This window comes from Cervus canadensis, chromosome 2, assembly GCF_019320065.1.
Source record: "Cervus canadensis isolate Bull #8, Minnesota chromosome 2, ASM1932006v1, whole genome shotgun sequence".
NCBI classification, from domain to species: domain Eukaryota; kingdom Metazoa; phylum Chordata; class Mammalia; order Artiodactyla; family Cervidae; genus Cervus; species Cervus canadensis.
Window position 1 is genome coordinate 66,616,502 of NC_057387.1, and position 21,378 is coordinate 66,637,879.

Sequence of the window (21,378 nt, forward strand, 5' to 3'; positions counted from 1 at the left end):
CGGATTAAGGAAAGAGAACTGTCAGCCCATTAATCAAATTTTTTAACCTTGATTGCTACATAAAATATGTGAAATGACTTATATAAACATTGGCTTCCACTTTCACAACTGAAACTTTGCTATTAAAAGAGAATAAGGATGCATTTGAAAATATCAGTAACTTTTTATTGAGTGCCTTTTATTTCTTCAGTACTACCCTGATATAGTTATCAATAATTTGGCAAATTTTATAATCTAGATTCTAGAGTAGGACTGTCCAATAGAACTTTCTGCAATGATGAAAATGTCCTTCTGTCCTGCTCAATACAGTAGTATACATCTATTAAGAGCTTAAAATGTGGCTAGTGTGACTGAGAATCTTTTTAATTTTACTTGGTTTCTATTATTTTAAATTTAAATAGCCATGTATGTCTCGTGGTTTCCATACTGTGCAGCACAATTCTAGAGCAGTTCCCATTATCCTGAATGAGAAAAATTAAACACATATTTGTGAGTCAACCTCTGGTGTTTGCATAACCACAGTTTTGATTTGTGAATTCAAGTTCTTTGTTACCAAGAAAAGAAAAGATATGAAAGGAGATTGTGAATGTTGTCTCTCAAAAGAGGCTAGTAACAGAAGAAGCATTCAATACAGCATGTGTTAACCTTCATTCATTTATTCAAAATGTATTGCACATTCTATGTGAGTGATGACAGGCAGAAAAAAATGAAGTATTATGCTTTTCAAAGAAGTACTAAATGAATGAATAATAATGAATTACTGTAATTTTCACTGATTTAATGGTTCAACCATAAGTTCTGAAATGTGATTTTTGCCTGTGATTCCTTTTTCCTTGCATTACGTCTACTGTCCTTTAGGTCTTAGCTTAGATAAACTCTCTCTGGGGGCCCTTCCTATGGACTCCCATAGCACTCTATACTATAATAGCATGCACTTAACTTAATTGCCTAGTTACTTGCTTGTCTCTACAAATAGATCACAAGCTCCTTGAGGTCAGGACTGTGTCTTTTCACCATTGTCTCCTGTGCCAAGCACAATGATTGGCAATTAGCAGTCATTCAATAGATAGGTAATGATAAATCAATAAATATGATAGTTCAAAATATGATTTCATTAGAAAAAATATAGATCATGGTATATAGAACTCACTACACATTTATTATACAAATGAATGAAGATGATGGATTAATGCCAATTAATATGTTGCTCATTATTATGTTTTTAGGACACAGCATAATGCTTAGCTATCAAGAAATGTAGAATGAATACAAGGTTTTGTTTGATGTGAAATTAAAACACACTTAAATTATTGATATCTTGTGACATATTGTTGGAGAAGGAAATGGCAACCCACTCCAGTATTCTTGCCTGGAGAATCCCATGGACAGTGCAGCCTGGTAGGCCACAATCCATAGGGTTGCAGAGTCAGACCCGACTGAAGCGACTTAGCACTAGCATGTGACATATTGAGTCCCATAATGTTATTTTTTGTTCAAAACACTTTGGGAGGGGGCTTCAATAAACTGAAGCAGTATGAGCAGTAAGAAATGCCCTTAACTAGGATATCTGGAGGCCTAATTTTCAGTCTAGCTTTGCTTTTAACTCTCTGGGAGATCCCAATTAAGCCAATTTGCCTCTGTGAGTATAATTTCTCTAAATGTAAGATGAAGCAGGGAGGGCACACTGTAATGGTGACAAGCATGGGTTTTGGGGACAAGAAGCCACGAGTTTAAGTCTTGACCATACTTGTTAGTAGCAGATGATATTAAGCATGCATCTTATCCTGATAGAACCTGATTCGTGGGTTACAGTAGAATTAAATAAAAGAAAGTCTACATAGAGCATCTGTCACATTGCTGACTCTCAGCAAAAGTTAGTTGTTGTTGCTATAATCATTACCTACAGATCTAAGGCTCTTACTGATTCTTTTTAGTCTGAGCCTAGAGAACCAGATATCAAAAAATATTATTATATACTTTCTATTCTCTTTAGACCCCAAACAGTGCATTGAGTTACTGCAGATCTTATCTGTCAGATAAGACAGATAACAGACCTTATCTGTCATCAGCCCCAGTTCATAACATGACATAGTCATTGTGGAGAGGATGATTATGCAGTAATCCATGAGGAACTTAATTACCTTTACATTGTTTATGGATAAACTGGTACTAGATTCTGAATTCCTCAAGTAACCTATCACTTCCTGTCTTATGTTTTATAAAAGTAAAAAAGAGAGCAATAAAGTACAATATTTTGTTTGTAAGTTTTGACTAAGATAAAATTGCCAGAATTTTTTTTCTGGTTTGTGTGTATATGTGTTCTAAAAAACACAATTGATTCTACTTCATTGTTTTTAATGGGTAGGGATGTGGTGAAACAAAGAAAATGCAGTCTACCATCCCAGCAAGAGCTAGGACACATTCTTTGTTAAACTGACACTTTTCAATGATGTATCACCAGAGCATACAGCATCTGAGAGAGACCATGAGATTGCAATCTTGAGATTGTACTAAGAATGGCTTAATTTTTTAAACCACATCCCATTCTCATTACAGGCTGTCAGAAGAATAGATTAATTTGCACCATTGTCTGTTCTCATTGCAATCTTTGTCAGTGTAATGAAGTATTGGAATGTTAATATCAGCTATATTCATAGAAATATCACCATCCATTGGACCGATTTGATCTTTCCTGTGATCTGTTTAGTGACTGGCTGGCATTACTCTTCTGAGTGATAAACTGATAGGATTAGCATAGCAAACATAGGATTTCAGAACTTTAGTTCACTCCTATTTTCCCATCACTGCCAAAGCACTGTCCACATCTGCAACGTGCTTCTGCCCTTTGAGGTTATTCTGTATTATGCCCTTTAGGATCCCAATTATATATGGAGCAGAACATAGTCATCTAATATTAAGCAAGGGTAGAAAAAGCAAATGGCTACAAATATATGAGATCTGTGACATAACTGGGTCTCTAAATTACATTAATTCATTTTTTTTGTTTATTTTTATTAGTTGGAAGCTAATTATTTTACAATATTGTAGTGGTTTTTGCCATACATTGACATGAATCAGCCATGGACTAATTCATATTTTTTAAAACCACATGTGACACACGAAAAGTTTGCAAGCCATATTTAGTTACTGGACTGTAGGTTTGCACCTCTGACGTAAAGCCTCAATATGAAGTTTCACCAAAATTTGGCTAAATTGGATAAATTGTCAGTTGTTCTTAATTTGCTGCCATACCCCAAACTTAGTTAAGAGTCTGGCATTAAGGAATCCCAGGACACCGAGTTGAGTCCCCTTGTGAAACAGAAGGCAGCATACATGGAAACAAAAGGAACATAAGAGGCTCTTTTCTCTGGCTCCAAACTCTAATCCAAAAATGTCCTGCAAAATTGAGTAGCTGGTTATAAGGGAATGGGACTGGATAAAATATGGACTGATGAATTGATTCATCCCAGACTTCTTTAGTTTTTCATGATATATGAGAGGAGACAGACCCAGGAGAGAGAGAAAATCTGGGAAGCAGGTGTTGGTTTCCTTCTTTAAAATGTATCCAGGACAGGTCTTGTTTGCCAGGTCATACCAGCTTCTTTTTCATCTTGCCGGATTCTTCTCCCTCTGCTTGGCTTCATAGCTTGGCTCCTCCTCCCTCTCATCTCATCATTTCTGTCAGAGATCTGCTCTCTTCCTGTGTCCATCATCTTCCAGCTGGCTAAGCCAGAGGCCCAGAGGCAGTCCTGGGCTTCTCCCTCTCCTTCGTGCTCTCACCCCAATCCGTCAGCAAGTCCTGTTAAAAATCTCTCAAAACCAGTCTCTCCTTTCTCTTCACTAGTGAAATCCTAGTTAAGATTTCATACATTCTCTTCTGGATTACCTGGTTTCCTTGCTTCTTTTTCAAACCTCTCCAATCTACCCTTTGTTTTGCAGCAAGAGGGAACATTCTAAGAAAACAGAGTTGTACCACTGCCCTGCTTAAAATCCTTCAGTGACTTCCACTATTCACAAAGAAGGCTCTTTACCCTGAAGCTCTTCCTTTACGTGTAGAGCATGTCTCTTGCTGCTGATTCCCTTATAAGCTCTGATTCATCCCTCCCGAAAGATGCCCCTGCACCTTGTCCAGGCTGCCTTCTGCCAGGATACCTTTTCCATCTCCCCACTATTTACCTATTAAATAGTATTCATCTTTTAAATATGCAGTTCAGTATCATCTGTCTAAGAATCTTTCCCTGACATCCTATTACACCACCATTCTGGGCAGGAGAGCCCTCCAGGGACCATCCTTTGCACTCTGAGTCCCTCCAGTTGGGATATACTTTGTTGATTGTTCTTTTTCTCATGCTCCTTCTACACTATGAGGTCCTGAGCAGTGCTGTTTTCCTCTTTGTCTTACTCTTACTTTAGCACAGTTTCTGGCCAAAGGAGTACCTAATGATGACTTAAGATAATATTTATTGAGTGCTTCCTATTGCCAGCCATCATTCCAACCCTTTGAGGCAGGTCCTACTATTATCCCCATTTAAAAAATAAAGACACTGAAGTACTCAAGTATAGCTTGTTTAAGCAGCTTTGAGTAAGATTACAAGACTCATGCTTTTACGCTTATGCCAAGTCTCTTTAGCCTGAAAAATATTTTCTAAAAAATTGAGTTAATTGCCAATGTTTAAAAATCTTTAGATTTCTGAAGAAGCACACAGAAATTAGTTGACATGGCAACAGTGAGTAGGCATCCCTATGTTTCTTTCCTGGCACTGTTTGGCTGGAGCTAGGCAGCAGCTGTCCCCTTGAGTCAGAGCTTGTGATTTCCTGTTCATTACACTGCCCTGCATCAAGTATTTACTTGCTTCCCCTGATTGTGTGGGCATTTGATCGTGGGATGCTGGATGTGATGGCTTTTTCAGTTTTTTCTGAACCTGAGATTATAAGGTTAACTTGAATATATTTTGTATAAAACAGGCTCTAACTTTAAATTCTTCTAAAGGCACACTCATCACTTGTATCACTTGTAGTCAATGCTAATATTTGCATTCTATTTATATATTCCTCCCAGGAAGTAGGATTCTGTTAAATCCAGGAGGATGAGCCATGTGTAATGTTGCTGTTCCCATAATTGATAATGCTGTCCCACACTGTAGTCATGGATTTGTTCCTCATTGTAAATGGCAAATATGTAGCTTATATTGAATCTGATCCTTCACATAATTTATTGCTGAACATTTGCTAGACTGCCTAACCACTGCAATGATATTAACAGTCTCAGTTCTTGATGCATGGTAACTGTATAACTTTAAAAAATTCAGCATCTATCATAAACAAACTCTTTTTTCCAATAAAGTACTATAAATTCTAACATCTGAGATATTGGATTCAAGTTATTCTTTGGTGAGACTTCTGTTTTATTATATAATATTCTCCCTCCAAAAACAGTAAATATTTCTGAGGGCCCATGAGAGAGGGCATCTTTATCTTTTTGAAATATTAATTTTATAATTAGCAAAGGGTAAAAGAGAGATAATTGCAAAAATATATAAGTAAAATATGATAAATACAATAATAAATGACAACCTAGGGCATGGAAGAGACTGCACTTAACTGAATATTGAAGAATTTAGGAGGCTGTTTTTGGAAGAAGTAATATTTAAACTAAGACCTAAAAGTAAATTGGAATTAGTATGATGAAAAGTGGGGAGGAGTGTGTCTGACAAACACCTCCCGTGTGCAGGGACATGGAAGTGAGAGGAAATGTGTCCTGTTGGGGAAACGAAACAGTTCACCGTGACTCAGCATAAAGAGGCTGCGAGTGGTAGGCGCTGGACCTGGAGAGGCAAGAAGCAGCCTAACCACAGGGGCTTTTAGATTGTTTTAAGATTTTTTTAAAAATCTTAAGAACAACGGAACATATTAAAGACTTTAAGTAAGGGGAGCTAGATGATCAAATTTGAGTATCTAGAAAGCTATATCTAGGGCTTCCCTGGGAGTTCAGCTGGTAAAGAACCCGCCTGTTATGCAGGAGACCCTGGGTTGATTCCTGGGTCAGGAAGATCCACTGGAGAAGCGATAGGCTACCCACACTGGTATTCTTGGGCTTCCCGGGTGGCTCAGCTGGTAAACAATCTGCCTACAAGGAGAGAGACCTGGGTTCGATCCCCGGGTTGGAAAGATCCCCTGGAGAAGGGAATGGCTACCCATTCCAGTATTCTAGCCTGGAGAATTCCATGGACTCTATAGTAAACTTACTGTGATGTTTTGCAGCAGTTACTTTACATTGTAATTTTTTCCTTTAGTCCATCAGGATGTACTTTTGGGGGGAAGAAACCCTAGAACGCAAAGAAGAAAATATCGTGGCAGCTAAGCACACTTGTCAGTGCTCCCGTAGGAATTGCTTTAATAGCTGGCATTGCTATCCCTACCATGATCACTGGCATTCCTGTATACCAATAGATTGTTTTAAAAATGTTTTTTTAATCTTAAGAACAAAGGAACATATTGAAGACTAAGCAAGGGGAACTATATGATCAAATTTGAGTGTTTAGAAAGCTATTACCTAGTTATAGTATGGAAATTGGTGAAAAGAAGATGGTGAACAAAACTGGAGACATTTAAGACATTTAAGATATTTGCAGAATTCTACTTGTGAAATAAGGAAGTAGCCATGGAGAGGGAGGTAAGTGGATACATTTGAAAGATATTTAGAAAGAAGGATTGAAAAATAAGAAACCAAGTGAAAAACAAAAGTAAATAAGGAAGGAAAGAAGGATGGAAGTTAGGGAAAAGGAAAGAAAGAAGGAAAGAGAAAAGTCAAGGATGATTTTAAAGTTATTATATGGGCTCCTGACGAATGATAATTCTACTCAAGCACAGAATCATAGGAAGACTTGACCCTGCATTACAATTTGCCCTTATCTTTTATCTTACAGTTGCAGAGAGATTTCAATTTATAAAATTCAGTCACAGAATCATCTCATTTGATCCTCATAGTAATCTCTGTGGAGTCATCACTAATTGCATTTACTGAAGGAGCTTGTGAAGGATACCAGAGGCCAGATGAAATGCGACACATTCAAGAAAGCAAAAGGTTTGAGTGGCTGGAGCACAGAAAGTGAAATAATATGAGCAAAGAGATCTTGAATCATGTAGAATGTTGCAGGACATATTAAGAATTTTGAGCTTTATTCCTAAGAACAAGGGAAACCACAGGATGATTTTAAGCAATGGTAACATAGTCACATTTATATTCTTAAAATATCATTGTAGTGGATGTATAGAGATTGGAGAGGAAGAGAAGAACAAAGAGAGAATGGTCAAAGAGCTATTGCAGTAAAGTGATAAAGATGGCACTTGGAAATAAGGTGGTGGTGGATAAAACTTTAGATGAAGATAGGGTATATATACTTCACTAATTCTATTCAGTATTGTACTAGAGACCCTTGCCTGTGTGAGAAAGCAAGGGAAATATATGAAAAATACAAATATTTGAAAGAAAGAAGTAAAGTATTCTTTATTTTGAGATGGCATAATCATCTATGTTTAATATCCCCAAAAATGTATAAGAAAGCTACTTGAACTGATAAGTAAATTTAGCAAATTTTTAGGGCACTAGGTTGTTAAAAATTAATTATATCTCTATACTTACAAAAACCATTATTCATTGAAATTAATAAACCTTTAAAATAGTATCAAGAAACACAAAATGCATAGAAATAATTTTAAAAAATTTTGTAAGGTTTCTATGATGAAAACTACAAACACATTGATGACAGAAATCAAAAACCTAAATGAAGGGAGAGATATACTGTTTATCAATTGGAACAAGTTGTCAGTTCTTCCTGAATTGCTCTACAGATTCACTGCAATTCAGTCAAAATTCCAGCAAGATTTTTTGGTAGAAATAGACAAGCTGGTTCTAAAATTTATATGGAAAAACAAAAACTCTACAATAGCAAAAGCAATTTTAACAAAGAAGAGCAAAGTTGGATTTCTAGATTCACTATAACTTATCAATATAGTATGATATTGACATAAGGGAAGACTTATATTGATGGAACAGAATAGAGTCCATACATATGTGGTCAATTAATTTTTGATAACAGTACCAAAGTAACTTAATAGATAAAGGAAGTGTTTTAAATAAATCATGCTAAAAAAAATGGGCACCCATATTAAAAAAAATTAACAAAGAATACAAATTCAACTCTTACCTTATGCCATTATAAAGTAATTCTAATAGATCTTATAAATATAAAACCTAAACCTATAAAATTCTTATAAGTAAACATAGGAGGAAATATTTGTGATCTTGAGTGTAGAAAGAATATTTTAGATAGGATACATAAAAATATTTATAAGTTTGATAAAGTAAATTTCACTGAAATTAAAAAAAAAAACTTTTGTTTTTTGAAAGGCATTGGTTAGATCATGAAGAGGCAAGCCAAAGACTAGAGGAAACTACTTGCAAAACACATAGCAGATGAAAGAATCTACCTAGAATCTAAATACTCTTATTAGTATATAAGATAATTTAAACAAATAATTCACCAAAGAAAGAGATATAAGCAGCAGATAAACACACAAAATTATCAATATTATTAGTCATTAGAGAAACACAAGATAATACCACAACTATTTACCATAATACACCTACTCAAATTGTTAATAATTTATTTTAAGTAGACAATAAAAAGAGTGCTGGCAAGGATGTGTATCAACTGAAATTCTCATACACTTCTCATATAAGTCATAGTGGTACAGATGCCTTGGAAAAAATCTTACTGTAATATCTAGTAATTATCATATATATTTGTCCAAGAGTAATTTAAACAAACACACAAAAACCTAAATGGTTTTGGCAATTACATTCATAATAGCACCAAACTGAGAATAACTCAGATGATCATCTACTTGTGAATGGATAAATAAAACCAAGGTACATCAACACACTTCTTCATAGATCACAGCCTTGTGGTGAAAGAGCTTGCATAACTCAACAAAGCTATGAACCATGCCATGCAGGGCCACCTAAGATGGACAGGTCATAGTGGAGAGTTCTGACAAAGCGGGGTCCACTGGACCAAGCCACTCCAGTATTATTGCTTCGAGAACCCCACAAACATGAATGGTATGAAAAGGCAAAAAACACGACACTGGAAGATGAACCTCCCAGGTCAGAAGGTATCCAATATGCTGCTGGGGAAGAGTAAAGGGCAATTACTAATAGCTCCAGAAAGAATGAAGGGCTGTGCCAAAGCAGAAAGGATGCTCAGTTGTGGATGTGTCTGGTGGTGAAAGTAAAGTCTGATGCTGTAAAGAACAATATTACATAGGAACTTGGAATGTTAGGTCCATGAATCAAGGTAACTTTGAGGTGGTGAAGCAGGAGATGGCAAGAGTGAACATCGACATTGTAGGAATTAGTGAACTAAAATGGACGGGAATGGGTGAATTTAATTCAGATGACTGTTATATCTACTACTGTAGGCAAGAATCCCTGAGAAGAAATGAAGTAGCCCTCATAGTTAACAAGACATGCAGTACTTGGGTCCAATCTCAAAACAAACAGATTGATCTCGGTTCATTTCCAAGGCAAACCATTCAATATCACAGTAATAAGTCTGTGCCTCAATCACTGATGCCAAAGTAGCTGAAGTTGACCAGTTCTATGAAGACTGACAAGATGTTCTAGAACTAACACCAAAAAAAAAGATGTCCTTTTCATCATAGGAGATTGGAATGAAAAAGTAGGAAGTCAAGAGATACCTGGAGTAACAGGCAAGTTGGGTCTTGGAGTACAAAATAAAGCAGGCCAAAGGCTAACAGAGTTTTGTTAAGAGAACACACCAATCATAGCAAACACCTTTTCAACAACACAAGAGACGACTTTACACATTGTTGCTGTTCAGTCACTTAGTCGTGTCTGACTGAACGACCCCATGGACCACAGCACACCAGGCTTCCCTATCCTTCACTATCTCCTGGAGTTTCTTCAAACTCATGTCCATTAAATTGATGATGCCATCCAACCATCTCATCCTCAATACCCCCATACCCCCTGCCCTCAATCTTTCTCAGCATCAGGGTTTTTTTCCAGTGAGTCAGCTCTTTGCATTAGGGGTCCAAAGTAGTGAAGCTTCAGCTTCAGCATCAGTCCTTCCAATTAATATTCAGGGTTGATTTCCTTTGGGATAGACTGGTTTGAGCTCCTTGCTGTCCAAGGGACTCTCAAGAGTCTTCTCCAGCACCACAGTTCGAAAGCATCAATTCTTTAGTGCTCAGCTTTCTTTATGGTCCAGCTCTCACATCCGTACATGACTATTGGAAAAACCATAGCTTTGACTATATGGACCTTTGTGGGTAAAGTGATATCTCTGCTTTTTAATATGCTGTCTAGATTTGTTATAACTTTTCTTCTAAGGAGAAAGTGTCTTTTAATTTCATGGCTGCAATCACTGTCTGCAGTGATTTTGCAGCCCAAGAAAACAAAGTCTGTCACTGTTACCATTTTTTCCCCATCTATTTGCCACGAAGTGATGGGACCAGATGTCATGATCTTAGTTTTTTGAATGGCGAGTTTTAAGCCAGCTTATTCATTGTCCTCTTTCACCTTCAGCAAGAGGCTCTTCAGTTCCTCTTCACTTTCTGCCATTAGGGTGGTATTATCTGCGTATCTGAAGTAATTGATATTTCTCCTGGCAATCTTGATTCTAGTTTGCTATTCATCTAGCTGGGCATTTCTCACCAAATGGTCAATACTGAAATCAGATTGATTATATTCTTTGTGGCTGAAGATGAAGAAGCTCTATATAGTCAGCAAAAACAAGACCTGGAGCTGAAACTGTGGCTCAGATCCTGAGCTTCTTATTGCAAATTTGAAGAAAGTAGGGAAACCACTATACCATTCAGGTATGACCTAAATCAAATCCCTTCTGATTACACAGTAGAAGTGGAAAATAGATTCAAGGGATTAGATCTGATAGACAGAGTGTCTGAACAAGTATGGACAGAGGTTCATAACATTGTATAGGAGTCAGGGACCAAAGTCATCCCAAAGAAAAAGAAATTCAAGAAGGCAAAATGATTGTCTGAGGAGGCTCTTAAATAGCTGAGGAAAGAAGAGACGTGTAAAGTAAGGGAGAAAGGGAAAGATATACTCAACTGAATGCAGAGTTGCAGAGAATAGCAAGGAGAGATAAGAAGGCTTTTTTCAATGAAAACTGCAAAGAAGTACGGAAAAACAATAGAATGGGAAAGACCAGAGATCTTTCAAGAAAATTGGAGATATCAAGGGAAAATTTCATGTGAGGATGGGCATGATAAAGGACAGAAACAGTAAGGACCTAACAGAGGTAGAAGACATTATGAAGAGGTGGCAAGAGTACAGAGAACTGTACAAAAAAGGGCTTAATGACCTAGATAACCATGATGGTGTGGTCACTCACCTAGAGCCAGACATCCTGGAGTTTGAAGTCAAGTGGGCCATAGGAAGCATTACTACAAACAAAGCTAGTAGAGGTGATGGAATTCCAGCCAAGTTATTTCAAATCCTAAAGTAGGACGCTTTTAAAGTGCTGCACTCAATATGCCAGCAAATTTGGAAAACTCGGCAGTGGTCACAGGGTCATTCCAATACCAAAGAATGGCAATGCAAAGAATGTTCAAACTACTGGCCAACTGCATTCATTTTGCATGCTAGTAAGGTAATGCTCAAAATCCTTCAAGCTAGGCTTCAATAGTACAAGTACTGAGAACTTTCAGACGTATAAGCTGGGTTTAGAAAAGGCAGAGGAACCAGAGATCAAATTGCCTACATTCGTTGCATAGTAGAGAATGCAAGGGAATTCCAGAAAAAATATCTACTTCTATTTCATTGACTATGCTAAAGCTTGTGACTGTCTGGATCACACACACACATACACACACAATCAACACAATGGAATATTACACAGGAATGTGAAAGAATAAATAACTGATAAATGTACTAACATGGCTCCATTTATTTGACATTCTGGAAAAGGCAAACTTATAGGGACATAATTCAGATCAGTGGTTGCTAGGGGCTGGAGGTATGAAAGGTGAATTGATTCCAAAGAGGCATGCGGGGAACTTTTGAAGTATTGGAACTACTGTTTATCATGATTGTAGTTGTGATTATACAGCTGTATATAGTTGTTAAAACTCCTTGCACTATTAGCCTAAGATGGTAACTTTTACTATTTAAGTTATACCTCAACTTCTGCTATATAAATTAAACATAATTTTTTTAAAATGACAATTGCAATAATTTAAATGACAAAGATGGTGTCTTGAGCTAGGATGGTGGAAGGTGATGATAAGTAGTGGATAAGTCTAACATGTTCTTAGGATGTAAAATCCATAGGAAGAGGCGAACTGATTTTGATACAGTAGATGAGAAGAAGGGAGACGTGTAAAGTGAAAGTTGCTCAGTTATGTCAGACTCTTTGCAACCCTATGAACTATACAGTCTATGGAATTCTCTAGGCCAGAATACTGGAGTAGGTAGACTTTCCCTTCTCCAGGGGATCTTCCCAACCCCAGGATTGAACTCAGGTCTCCCACATTGCAGGTGGATACTTTACCAGCTGAGCCACAAGGGAAGCCAAGAAGAAGCACAAGGAAAGAACAAGGGAAGCTCTGATAAAAATACTACAACATGTCTAGAATTACAGTGGATTTTTTTAATATAATCATAAATCTTATCAGAAATCATATTCTAAGAGGTAGAGAGATGATAACAGATCAGAACAAGAAATAAACAGCAATTCTTTTCCAGTTCAAAATAGAGTTCTCTTATCCACATCATAATAAGGGCCAGATTCCATCATTTAAAACTATGAAAGCATATAGAGAAAGGTTAGGACAATTATGCACAGAGCATATACTTTGTGAAAAGCTCTTGGTTAGACAGTATGCAGAGTGTAATTAAAGACCATATGGTTATTAGGAGGAAAATACCTTGAAAAGACAGTATGAGATATGGCTATTGCTCTGCACATGAGTACTAATAAATATTGTGATCCTGGTTAAGACTCTGAACTTGTGTGAATATCCACAGTTATAAGGTATGTCTTTCCCTAACATCCCTCTTGACTTGATCCTTCTGACATATTTGTGCTTCCCTGGTGGCTCAGACATAAAGAACCTGCCTGCAATGAGGGAGACCAGGGTTTGATCCCTGGGTTGGGAAGATCCTCTGGGGGAGGGCATGGGAACCCATTCCAGTATTCTTGCCTGGAGAATCCCCATGGACAGAGGAGCCTGGCAGGCTGCAGTCCATGGGGTTGCAAAGAGTTCGGACACAACTGAGTAACTTTCACTTCACTTCTGATATATTCTGATAAGGTGACCACTTAAGGAGCTTACACTATAATTCATTATAAAATTTCTTTATGATTTAATTTGAAAACTACTTTTGAATCATGGTAAGTTTTAGGGATGCAAAGTCAAGGGGTTTTTAGATTCCTGGTGGATGCAAGTAAGTAAACAGTATAACCAGACAAAAAAGCAGAGCAAATAAAATGGAGAGAAATACAAATCAAATTTACTTCAAATATTTGTACATTTTCCCCTGTGATTAGATTCCCTACCTCCATCTTCCTCAGTTACACAGAGTATAATGTATATTATCAAATATAATCAACAACAAAATTATAGGCTCACTCACAAAGTCCCAGTTTTCAAATGCATCTATATATGTAATACAAAATTAGAAAAAGCCATTCTCCTTTGTATGATGTGAGACAAGCCAAAAGCAGACCTGATAGATAATTTTTGTGTGTTGCTATTTTCAGCTCACCCTTATATGCACACCAAAAAGGCATTTCTAAATCAAATCTCAAAAAGTAAATATGGTGTAATTTACATTATTTGTACCCACATTCCACATGGCCATAGTCATCTGCTTGTTTCATTAACAACAGATAAATCAAAATCTCAAACATTAATAATAAAATATACCTACCCTTCTGTGTGTCTGTGTCCAAAATCATATAGCTATAGGCCATTAAGTCTTCTGGATTGGGCACATACCTTGAGACTGTTTCTTTACTTCTCACCTTGGCAATCCACCAAGAACTGTCATTTTGGGGGAACAATGTTTCTTGAATTTGTGAAAATGCAGAGAACTCTGGAGATCAGAGAAACATTTTTTTTTTTTTTCCTGGCTGTACCCTGCAGCTTGTGGGATCTTAATTCTCCAAGTAGGGCCCTCGGCAGTGAAAGCACACACGCCTGGCCACTGGACCACCAGGGAATTCCCTCAGAGAAACCTTAACTGCAGCATGGCTTACCTGGCTTGAGATGAGCGAAGGGAATTTCTCCCGTGAGAAGTTCCCACAGACACAGTGCATAGCTGAAGACGTCCGCCTTGATTGTGTAGCGTGTACACTGTGTGAACACCTCAGGAGCCATCCAGCGGAGGTTCTGCGGGTCAAAAACCATCCACAAGTCACTGACCAAGTGTTTAGTTCTTCTACTGTAGGACAGTGTTCTTCTTAGCGAGGATTTGTTAAGTATTCTATGTTCTCAAAAATATAAACGTAAAATAACATCAATACTGCCCTCAATGTGTGCAATAATAAACTGGCACATTCACACAGAAATGGTGTTTACTGCTACCTTTTAGTTTTTCAAAGGGCGCTTTTTTAATCATTGGAAGATCATGAAATCCATAATTCTTCCAAATATACTGCAGCAATACTAATTGCCAAGTGAAATGGTGAGCACAGCAGTGGCACTGTTTTGCTTATCTCTGAGTATCTTTTCCCTGGAAGGCTTGCAAGTTTCTGAATAGCCATCCATGGATTCATCCAAGAACTCTATGCCTCGCTGGGTGTGAATCATGCACTCTGGGGGGAAGCATCTCTCCTTTAGAGCTTCAGGTTGTAATTTAGGAAGTCACTAAATTAGACCAATAAATAGTGCCCTGATGACTGAGGAGAGAAAGGGTCTCAGGGGAGTGCCCAGAATATTCGTGTGAAGGAGATTTCTCACTGGCAGGATCAGGTCTGTCATATCTCCTTTGTTTGCCCAGTGGTATTATTTCTAAATGCTGTTTGTGCAATATTCTTGAAAGCAAGCCCATAAAACATGACAAGTTTCTCCATACAAAGTTCTACCCTCATGTTTTGATGGCATCATTTACATTCTTTTTATTTGCAATTGTATATTTTTCATTTTTAAATATAAGTTTCCATTATGGGATGCAATTGCATAAATTTGGTTTATGTGTGGTTTAAGAAAAAGAATACTAGAGTTAGGAAAAGAAAATTCTAGTTCTGGCCCTACTATCAACTACTTGGGTCGTTCTGAGAGTCTCCTATGCTTCTTGGACCTGAGATTCCTCAAGGGTAACACAGGAGGAAGGCCCTTCTAGCTCTAAAATCTCATGCCTTCATAATCATATCAATGAACTTTGCCAAATACCTTCTGTCTTTGTATTTCCCCTGAAAGAAACCAGTATTCTCTTATTACTCTTAGTGATATTTTGTGTGTAGTGCTGCCTGCTGATAATTCTTTTGAAGAGTCTACATTATTTTGAAGTCATGCATAATTGCAGCTTGCCAAGAATGTCTTTATTTCGATTATGGTGCTTATATGCAATCCTTCCACATGAGCTTTCACATTCCAAGTAGCCTCCAATTATATAGCAGATTATGAGTTTTGTCACAACATTGCATCAGCAGAAGTAAGCATAGAGTATGCCCATTTTTTCCCACAGGGGGTAATAGAGTAATTAACAAACTTATATCAGGCCACATAACTAGTTAGAAATAAAATAGCCTTCAAAATAAATCTTGAGTAGGGCTGTGCTTAAAGACTCCACTCCTAGGATAGAAGAATGTTACTTGCTTTGGTGAAATTCAATTCAATTTCATTCAACAAAAGGATATTTAACCAGAGTCTCCACTGGCTACATTTTAGAATCTCCTGAGGCAACTTTTAAAAGATACATGTACTGAAGATGAACTCTAGGACAAGGAGATCAGAATTTCTGGGGCTTGAATTCAGGTTGAATGCTCTTACAAAAGTTTCCAAAGTGATTTCAATGTGCAGCCATGGTTGAGGTCCACTGAGTTAGCTATCTCTATGTCAAAGATGCCAGATAAGATCTGTATGTCCTGTCAAAAAAAGGACCCACTCTTCCCACCTCTCTCATTTCTTACCATACTTCTCCTTTCTTACTCCACTCCAGTCAATCTGGCCTTGAACACACAACCGACTCTCCTGCTGCAGAGCCTTTGCACTTACTGTTCCCTCTTCTATCCTGCTCTTCTCCTCCTATGGATAACTCCCACATAGGTCTCTTGTCAAATTCTTTCTTTCTATTTCACTCATCTAAATGACACCCCCATCACTTTACATTTATCTGCTCTTTGTTTTTTTCCTTCATAACACTTATCACCACCTGATATATATTTTACTAATTTGTTCAATGTTTATCTTCTCCAATTAGAATATTAGCCCCATAATCACAAGAAGTTTGTCATGGCAATATACCCAGTTCCTTGAAAAATGTCTGACACTTAGTAGGTATTCCATAAGTGTCTGCTGAATGAATGAAATTTAACTGGGGAAACCAGCTTAATACTTAACCCATGTTGTGGTTCCTGCCTTTCTCTTTAACTCGTCTCCTACTTTGTCTTTCTCACACAATGCATGCCAACAATGCCAAGCTATTTAAAGTCCTCAAGGAAAGCTGGTGTTTCTCCCTCTGTGCCTTTGTTCACGTGTTCATTCTGTTTGAATTGATTTATTCCTGTTCATTCTACCTGAGCTCCCATGAGGCTTTGCCACATCTCTATCATTGAATGTCCATACTGCCTTCACCCTTACTTGCATATGGTTTTTCCCACTACAAAATGAGTTACTTGAGATCAAAGACAAGCTTTTATTCACATCTTGTATTCCTGGCCCTTTGTACAATGCCTGACGCATTGTAGACCCTTCATAAATGTTTGTTGAGTGAGTAAGAGTACTACCTAGCAGTGTGAAAAAAGTGCTACAAAAGCACATACAGAAAAGTGTGTGGGGAGGAGGTGGAAGGGGCAATTTACAGGACGGAAGGTACTTAAAATGGATAAACTTTTCTTGGCCATGCAAGATAATAAGACTTTCTCAAGGTGGGATGCAATGAAAGGTTTTTTGGGCAGAGAATATGACCCTGGCAGAGTCATAAATCTGTGAAAGTGAATGAAATATTTGGGGAATAGCCAGATGGCTTGTATTTATGTTGCTGGGGGCATAGGGGACTTAAGAAAATGTTTAGTGGGAAATGAAGTCACAGAAGAGTCTTGGGTTCAGACTGGGGGGAGAGTGTTATAACATTTTAATGCTTCCCAGGTGGTGATAGCGGTAAAGAATCTGCCTGCCAATGCAGGAGATGCAAGAGAAGTGGGTTTAATCCCTGGATCAGGAAGATTCCCTGGAGGAGGAAATGGAAACCCATTCCAGTTTTCTTGCCTGGAAAACTCCATGGACAGAAGAGCCTGTGGACTATAGTGGACTATAGTCCATGTGGTCGCAGAGTCAGACAGGACTGAATGTGCACACACACACACACAAACAACATTTTAAGCATCATTGATGATTTACAGGAAGAAGAGAATTGTCAGAACACAACACTTGGCTGATGTTGCAAAGAATGAACTGGAAGAGAGGACTGGAATTAAAAGCCTAGAACAATGGTCCAGAAAAGAGATAGGAAAGACCTGAACTGAGGCAGTGGTAAATGAAAGTTTGGGATAAACTAAAAAAGAAAAGAAATAGAAACAAACAGAAAAAGTGATTGAGCAGTGTGTAAGCAGAAGCAGGAAAAGGAAGGGACAGAAAATTAGCTCAAGCTTGGGTAATTAAATAACACAGGTAGGTCAGAAAGAGAAGTATACTCCTTTGTGGGGAGGGGAGAGGGAAAAGCAGATAATGAATCTAAATGCAGACATTTCGAGTACAATTTATGTTTGCTTCAGATGTTATAATTTATATTTTTCTTAAACAGTAACGCTTGACTGTATCACCTATCGCCTTACAATGTTAAAATGGAAAACTATAAATTGTTAATAGATGCAGGTAAACTATGGATTTTATGGTTACCTATTAAATTTTAACTCTACCATTTAATAAGGAGATCTAAACATGAAAGTCAATTATCCATGCCCGCCATGTACTTTTCAATTAGATTTGAAACAAATTCTGTTACTTTTTCTGTAACATTTTTCAAATATAAATCTAATCTATTTCTCTAAGGGAGCCTTGAAATAGTTCTTTTGAGGGCTTACTAAAAATAAAAACATAAAACATTATCCTGCCTCTGGGACAATGACATTTCTTCCAGTTAAAGCTGCTTTCATCTCCTTTTCTCGCATGCTGAGTTTACACATTCTAATTGTTTCATAATTATAGGGAACATGAGCAGCAACAAACCCCAGGTTGTTTTGTCATGTTGTCTTCATCCAGAGACTGCAGAAATCTTGATTCTGGGGAAAAGAGAAAACAGATTCATGTCAAAGGAAATGTTTTAAAACCAAGGTCAAAGATTACAGCTAAAAGTTTGAAACCCCAAGGAAACCTCTGTCTTATTTAAATTTTTTACTTCCATTTTTTAGCTGAGGATATAAAAGAAGAAAAACTGAAAAGAAATGACATGCTTTTAAACTTCATTGAAAATTTAAACATTTATTTGTTTTTAATTGGAGGATAATTGCTTTACAATATTGTATTGGTTTCTGCTATACAACATGAATCAGCTATAGGTACACACATGTCACCTCCCTCTTGCTAATTGAAAACTTTTCCTAGTACCCCTCCATGATAACTTGAAATGTGAATAATTTAGAGAAATATAGCTGTCAGGGTGATATCCATTTCCAGGTTTATCATATAATATCTCCACCAACGAGGAAGGAAGAAAGAAACTGATGTCACTGGGGGCATTATTCATAGAAATCTCACCTCCAAAATCTGCCACCACAGCATGCCCATCCTCATAGAGAAGAATATTGTGACTGTAAAAAAAATAAAAAGTAGATTTTGAGTAAAGTTTACTATTTTCAGTCTGAATGGTCTCTCAAGGAAAAGGATAAAAATCATCATTTGTTTACCCCAGAGGTTAAACAACTCCCCAAAACCTAACAGACATCTCAGGTTAGTGATTCTGATTTTCTTAGTTTGCTAATCTGAAAGGAATGTTTATATAATGTGATCATCTTATATCTGACTTTGAAAGTATTCAAAATACTTTACTTTAGGTAAACCTTCCAAACTTGTCAAAGACTCATTAGCTGAAAATTAGTTTTTCAGCTCTTTGAAGTTCAGTTGCTAACAAAATTTGGTTATAGGCAATAGTAAAAGGTATCTGTGAGCATATCAGAGTCAGAGCAAGGGAACAAGTTTGCTAGAACTCTAGGCACAAGGGCAGTTCAAGGCAGGACCTGACATGAATACAGGAAAAGGACTCTTTATGGAAAATGTCTTGGTCAATATGTTCTAGCTGGTATCCTAGGAAAAAGAAGTGTTTTTAAGGCCTGTGAAATGAGGCCAGCTAAAGTACTTTTTAAGCTCTTAGAGAGGAAAACAGAGAGAGGTCTTCAAAGTTTTCTTTCCAAACTAGAATTCAAGCTAGAATAAGACTGTCATTTTCAAGAAGTAAACCAAGGTTGGGACAGTCTAACTAGAGGCCATCTCTCTCACTTATTGGTGAATTGAGTTGTGAGATCTCTTATGGACAAACATATTGTGATCCAAGATGGCCTTTGAGTATTTCTTATTGAATGCCTTTCTTTATGCTCATTTAACGTTTAGCTTCTAAATGAGTCATTTCAGCATTAGGAGATAACCCACTGGATTTCTTTTAGTGCACATAGGCCATACAGTATTAATTTATCTGCTCTTTCTTTCATTGTTTTGCTTTGTGATCGAAAAAAGAAAATCTTTTAGTCCGAATAACTCCAATATGATATTGAACCATTTATATAAGTGCTTTAAGGTACTGAGTTAAGCTTTACAATAAAGTTAGCTTTGAACTTCTCTTGTATCATAAATGAATTTTACTTTTATGGTATACACTTAATTCTCTTTTAAACTAGCAAAAATCTAGAATGCGTTCAAGCTTTTTTTTTTTTTGGCCTGGAAGTTACCAGTGTAGAAGTAATGTTAATTAATTGCTAATTTGTAACACATAATGAGTGAGTGCATGCTCAGTTGCTCATTCATGTTCAACTCTCTGTGACCTCCTGGACTGGACTGTAGGCTCCTCTGTTTATGGGATTTTCCAGGCAAGAATGTTGGAGTGGGTTTCTATCTCCTTCTCCAGGGGATCTTCTTGACCCAGGGATAGAACCCATGTCTCCTGTGTCTCTTGCATTGGCAGACAGATTTTTTATCACTGTGCCACCTGGGAAGCCCAGAGGAGTAAGAGGATGTCAAAATGAAAAGCCCCCTAAGATGTTATCTTTAACTGTAAATTACCAATTAATACATTCTGTGAGAATGACACTGTCATGATAAAGAACTCTCCAGTATCAGGAGCTCTCTGGAAGTTCAAAGGCAACAAGAAGAATGCATCAAAATGCTGTACCACTAGATTACTTGAAGGATTTAGGTGAGTTACTATACCACAGTCCCTTAAACTATCAAAAGATATTGAGGGTCACAGTTCATAGTTATCATTAAAACATGCTAAACATGAATTACCAATTGAATTAAATGATTATATGTATAGTATCCTATCAATTAATTTAATTTTAATTCAAATTAATAATGTAGAACAATGGTTATCAAAATAGTTAGCAGCATATACTCAATACAAAAAACAGACATCTAAATGAACTTGCCCTAGTTGAACACCGGAAAAGGCTGACAGAAACCCTACTTAAACTTCACCTGTTCCAAAATCACAGTCCTTGAGGCAACCGTTTAAATTTTTGGATGTTGTGTGTGCATGCCTATTAAGTCACTTCAGCTGTGTCAGACTCTTTGCAATTATATGGATGGTATTCCACCAAGCTCCTCTGTCCATGAGAAACCTTGGGCATATTTTGTTTATTCATCTGTGTGTTTAAATATCTTCTAAATATTTTGTATTACTAAGAATAAGGATGATAACACCTGGTAACTGGAGTTGGGATAGTTTAGCGTAATGTTACTCTTCGAGCAAAAGAAATGGCTTCCCTGGTGGCTCAGTAGTAAAGAATCCATCTGCAATGCAGGCTACACAGGTTCAATCCCTGGGTTGGGAAGATCCCCTGGAGAAGGGAATGGCTACCCATTCCAGTATTCTTGCCTGGAAAATCCCATAGACAGAGGAGCCTGGTAGGGTACAGTCTGTGGGGTTGCAAAGAATCAGACACAGCTGAAGTGACT

General features: G+C 37.3%; 1 protein-coding gene across 1 annotated transcript in view; it reads right to left on the reverse strand.

Moving 5' to 3' along the window:
• The window catches only part of LOC122436821 (serine/threonine-protein kinase TNNI3K), a 371,699-nt gene that overhangs the window by 96,266 nt on the left and 254,055 nt on the right, over positions 1-21,378 (reverse strand). Inside the window, exons 22-24 of the mRNA XM_043460966.1 lie at positions 18,970-19,022; positions 18,442-18,494; positions 14,310-14,442 (exon numbers count right to left, since the gene is read on the reverse strand). Coding sequence (XP_043316901.1) covers positions 14,310-14,442; positions 18,442-18,494; positions 18,970-19,022 — 239 coding nt within the window. The remainder of the gene's footprint in view (positions 1-14,309; positions 14,443-18,441; positions 18,495-18,969; positions 19,023-21,378) is intronic.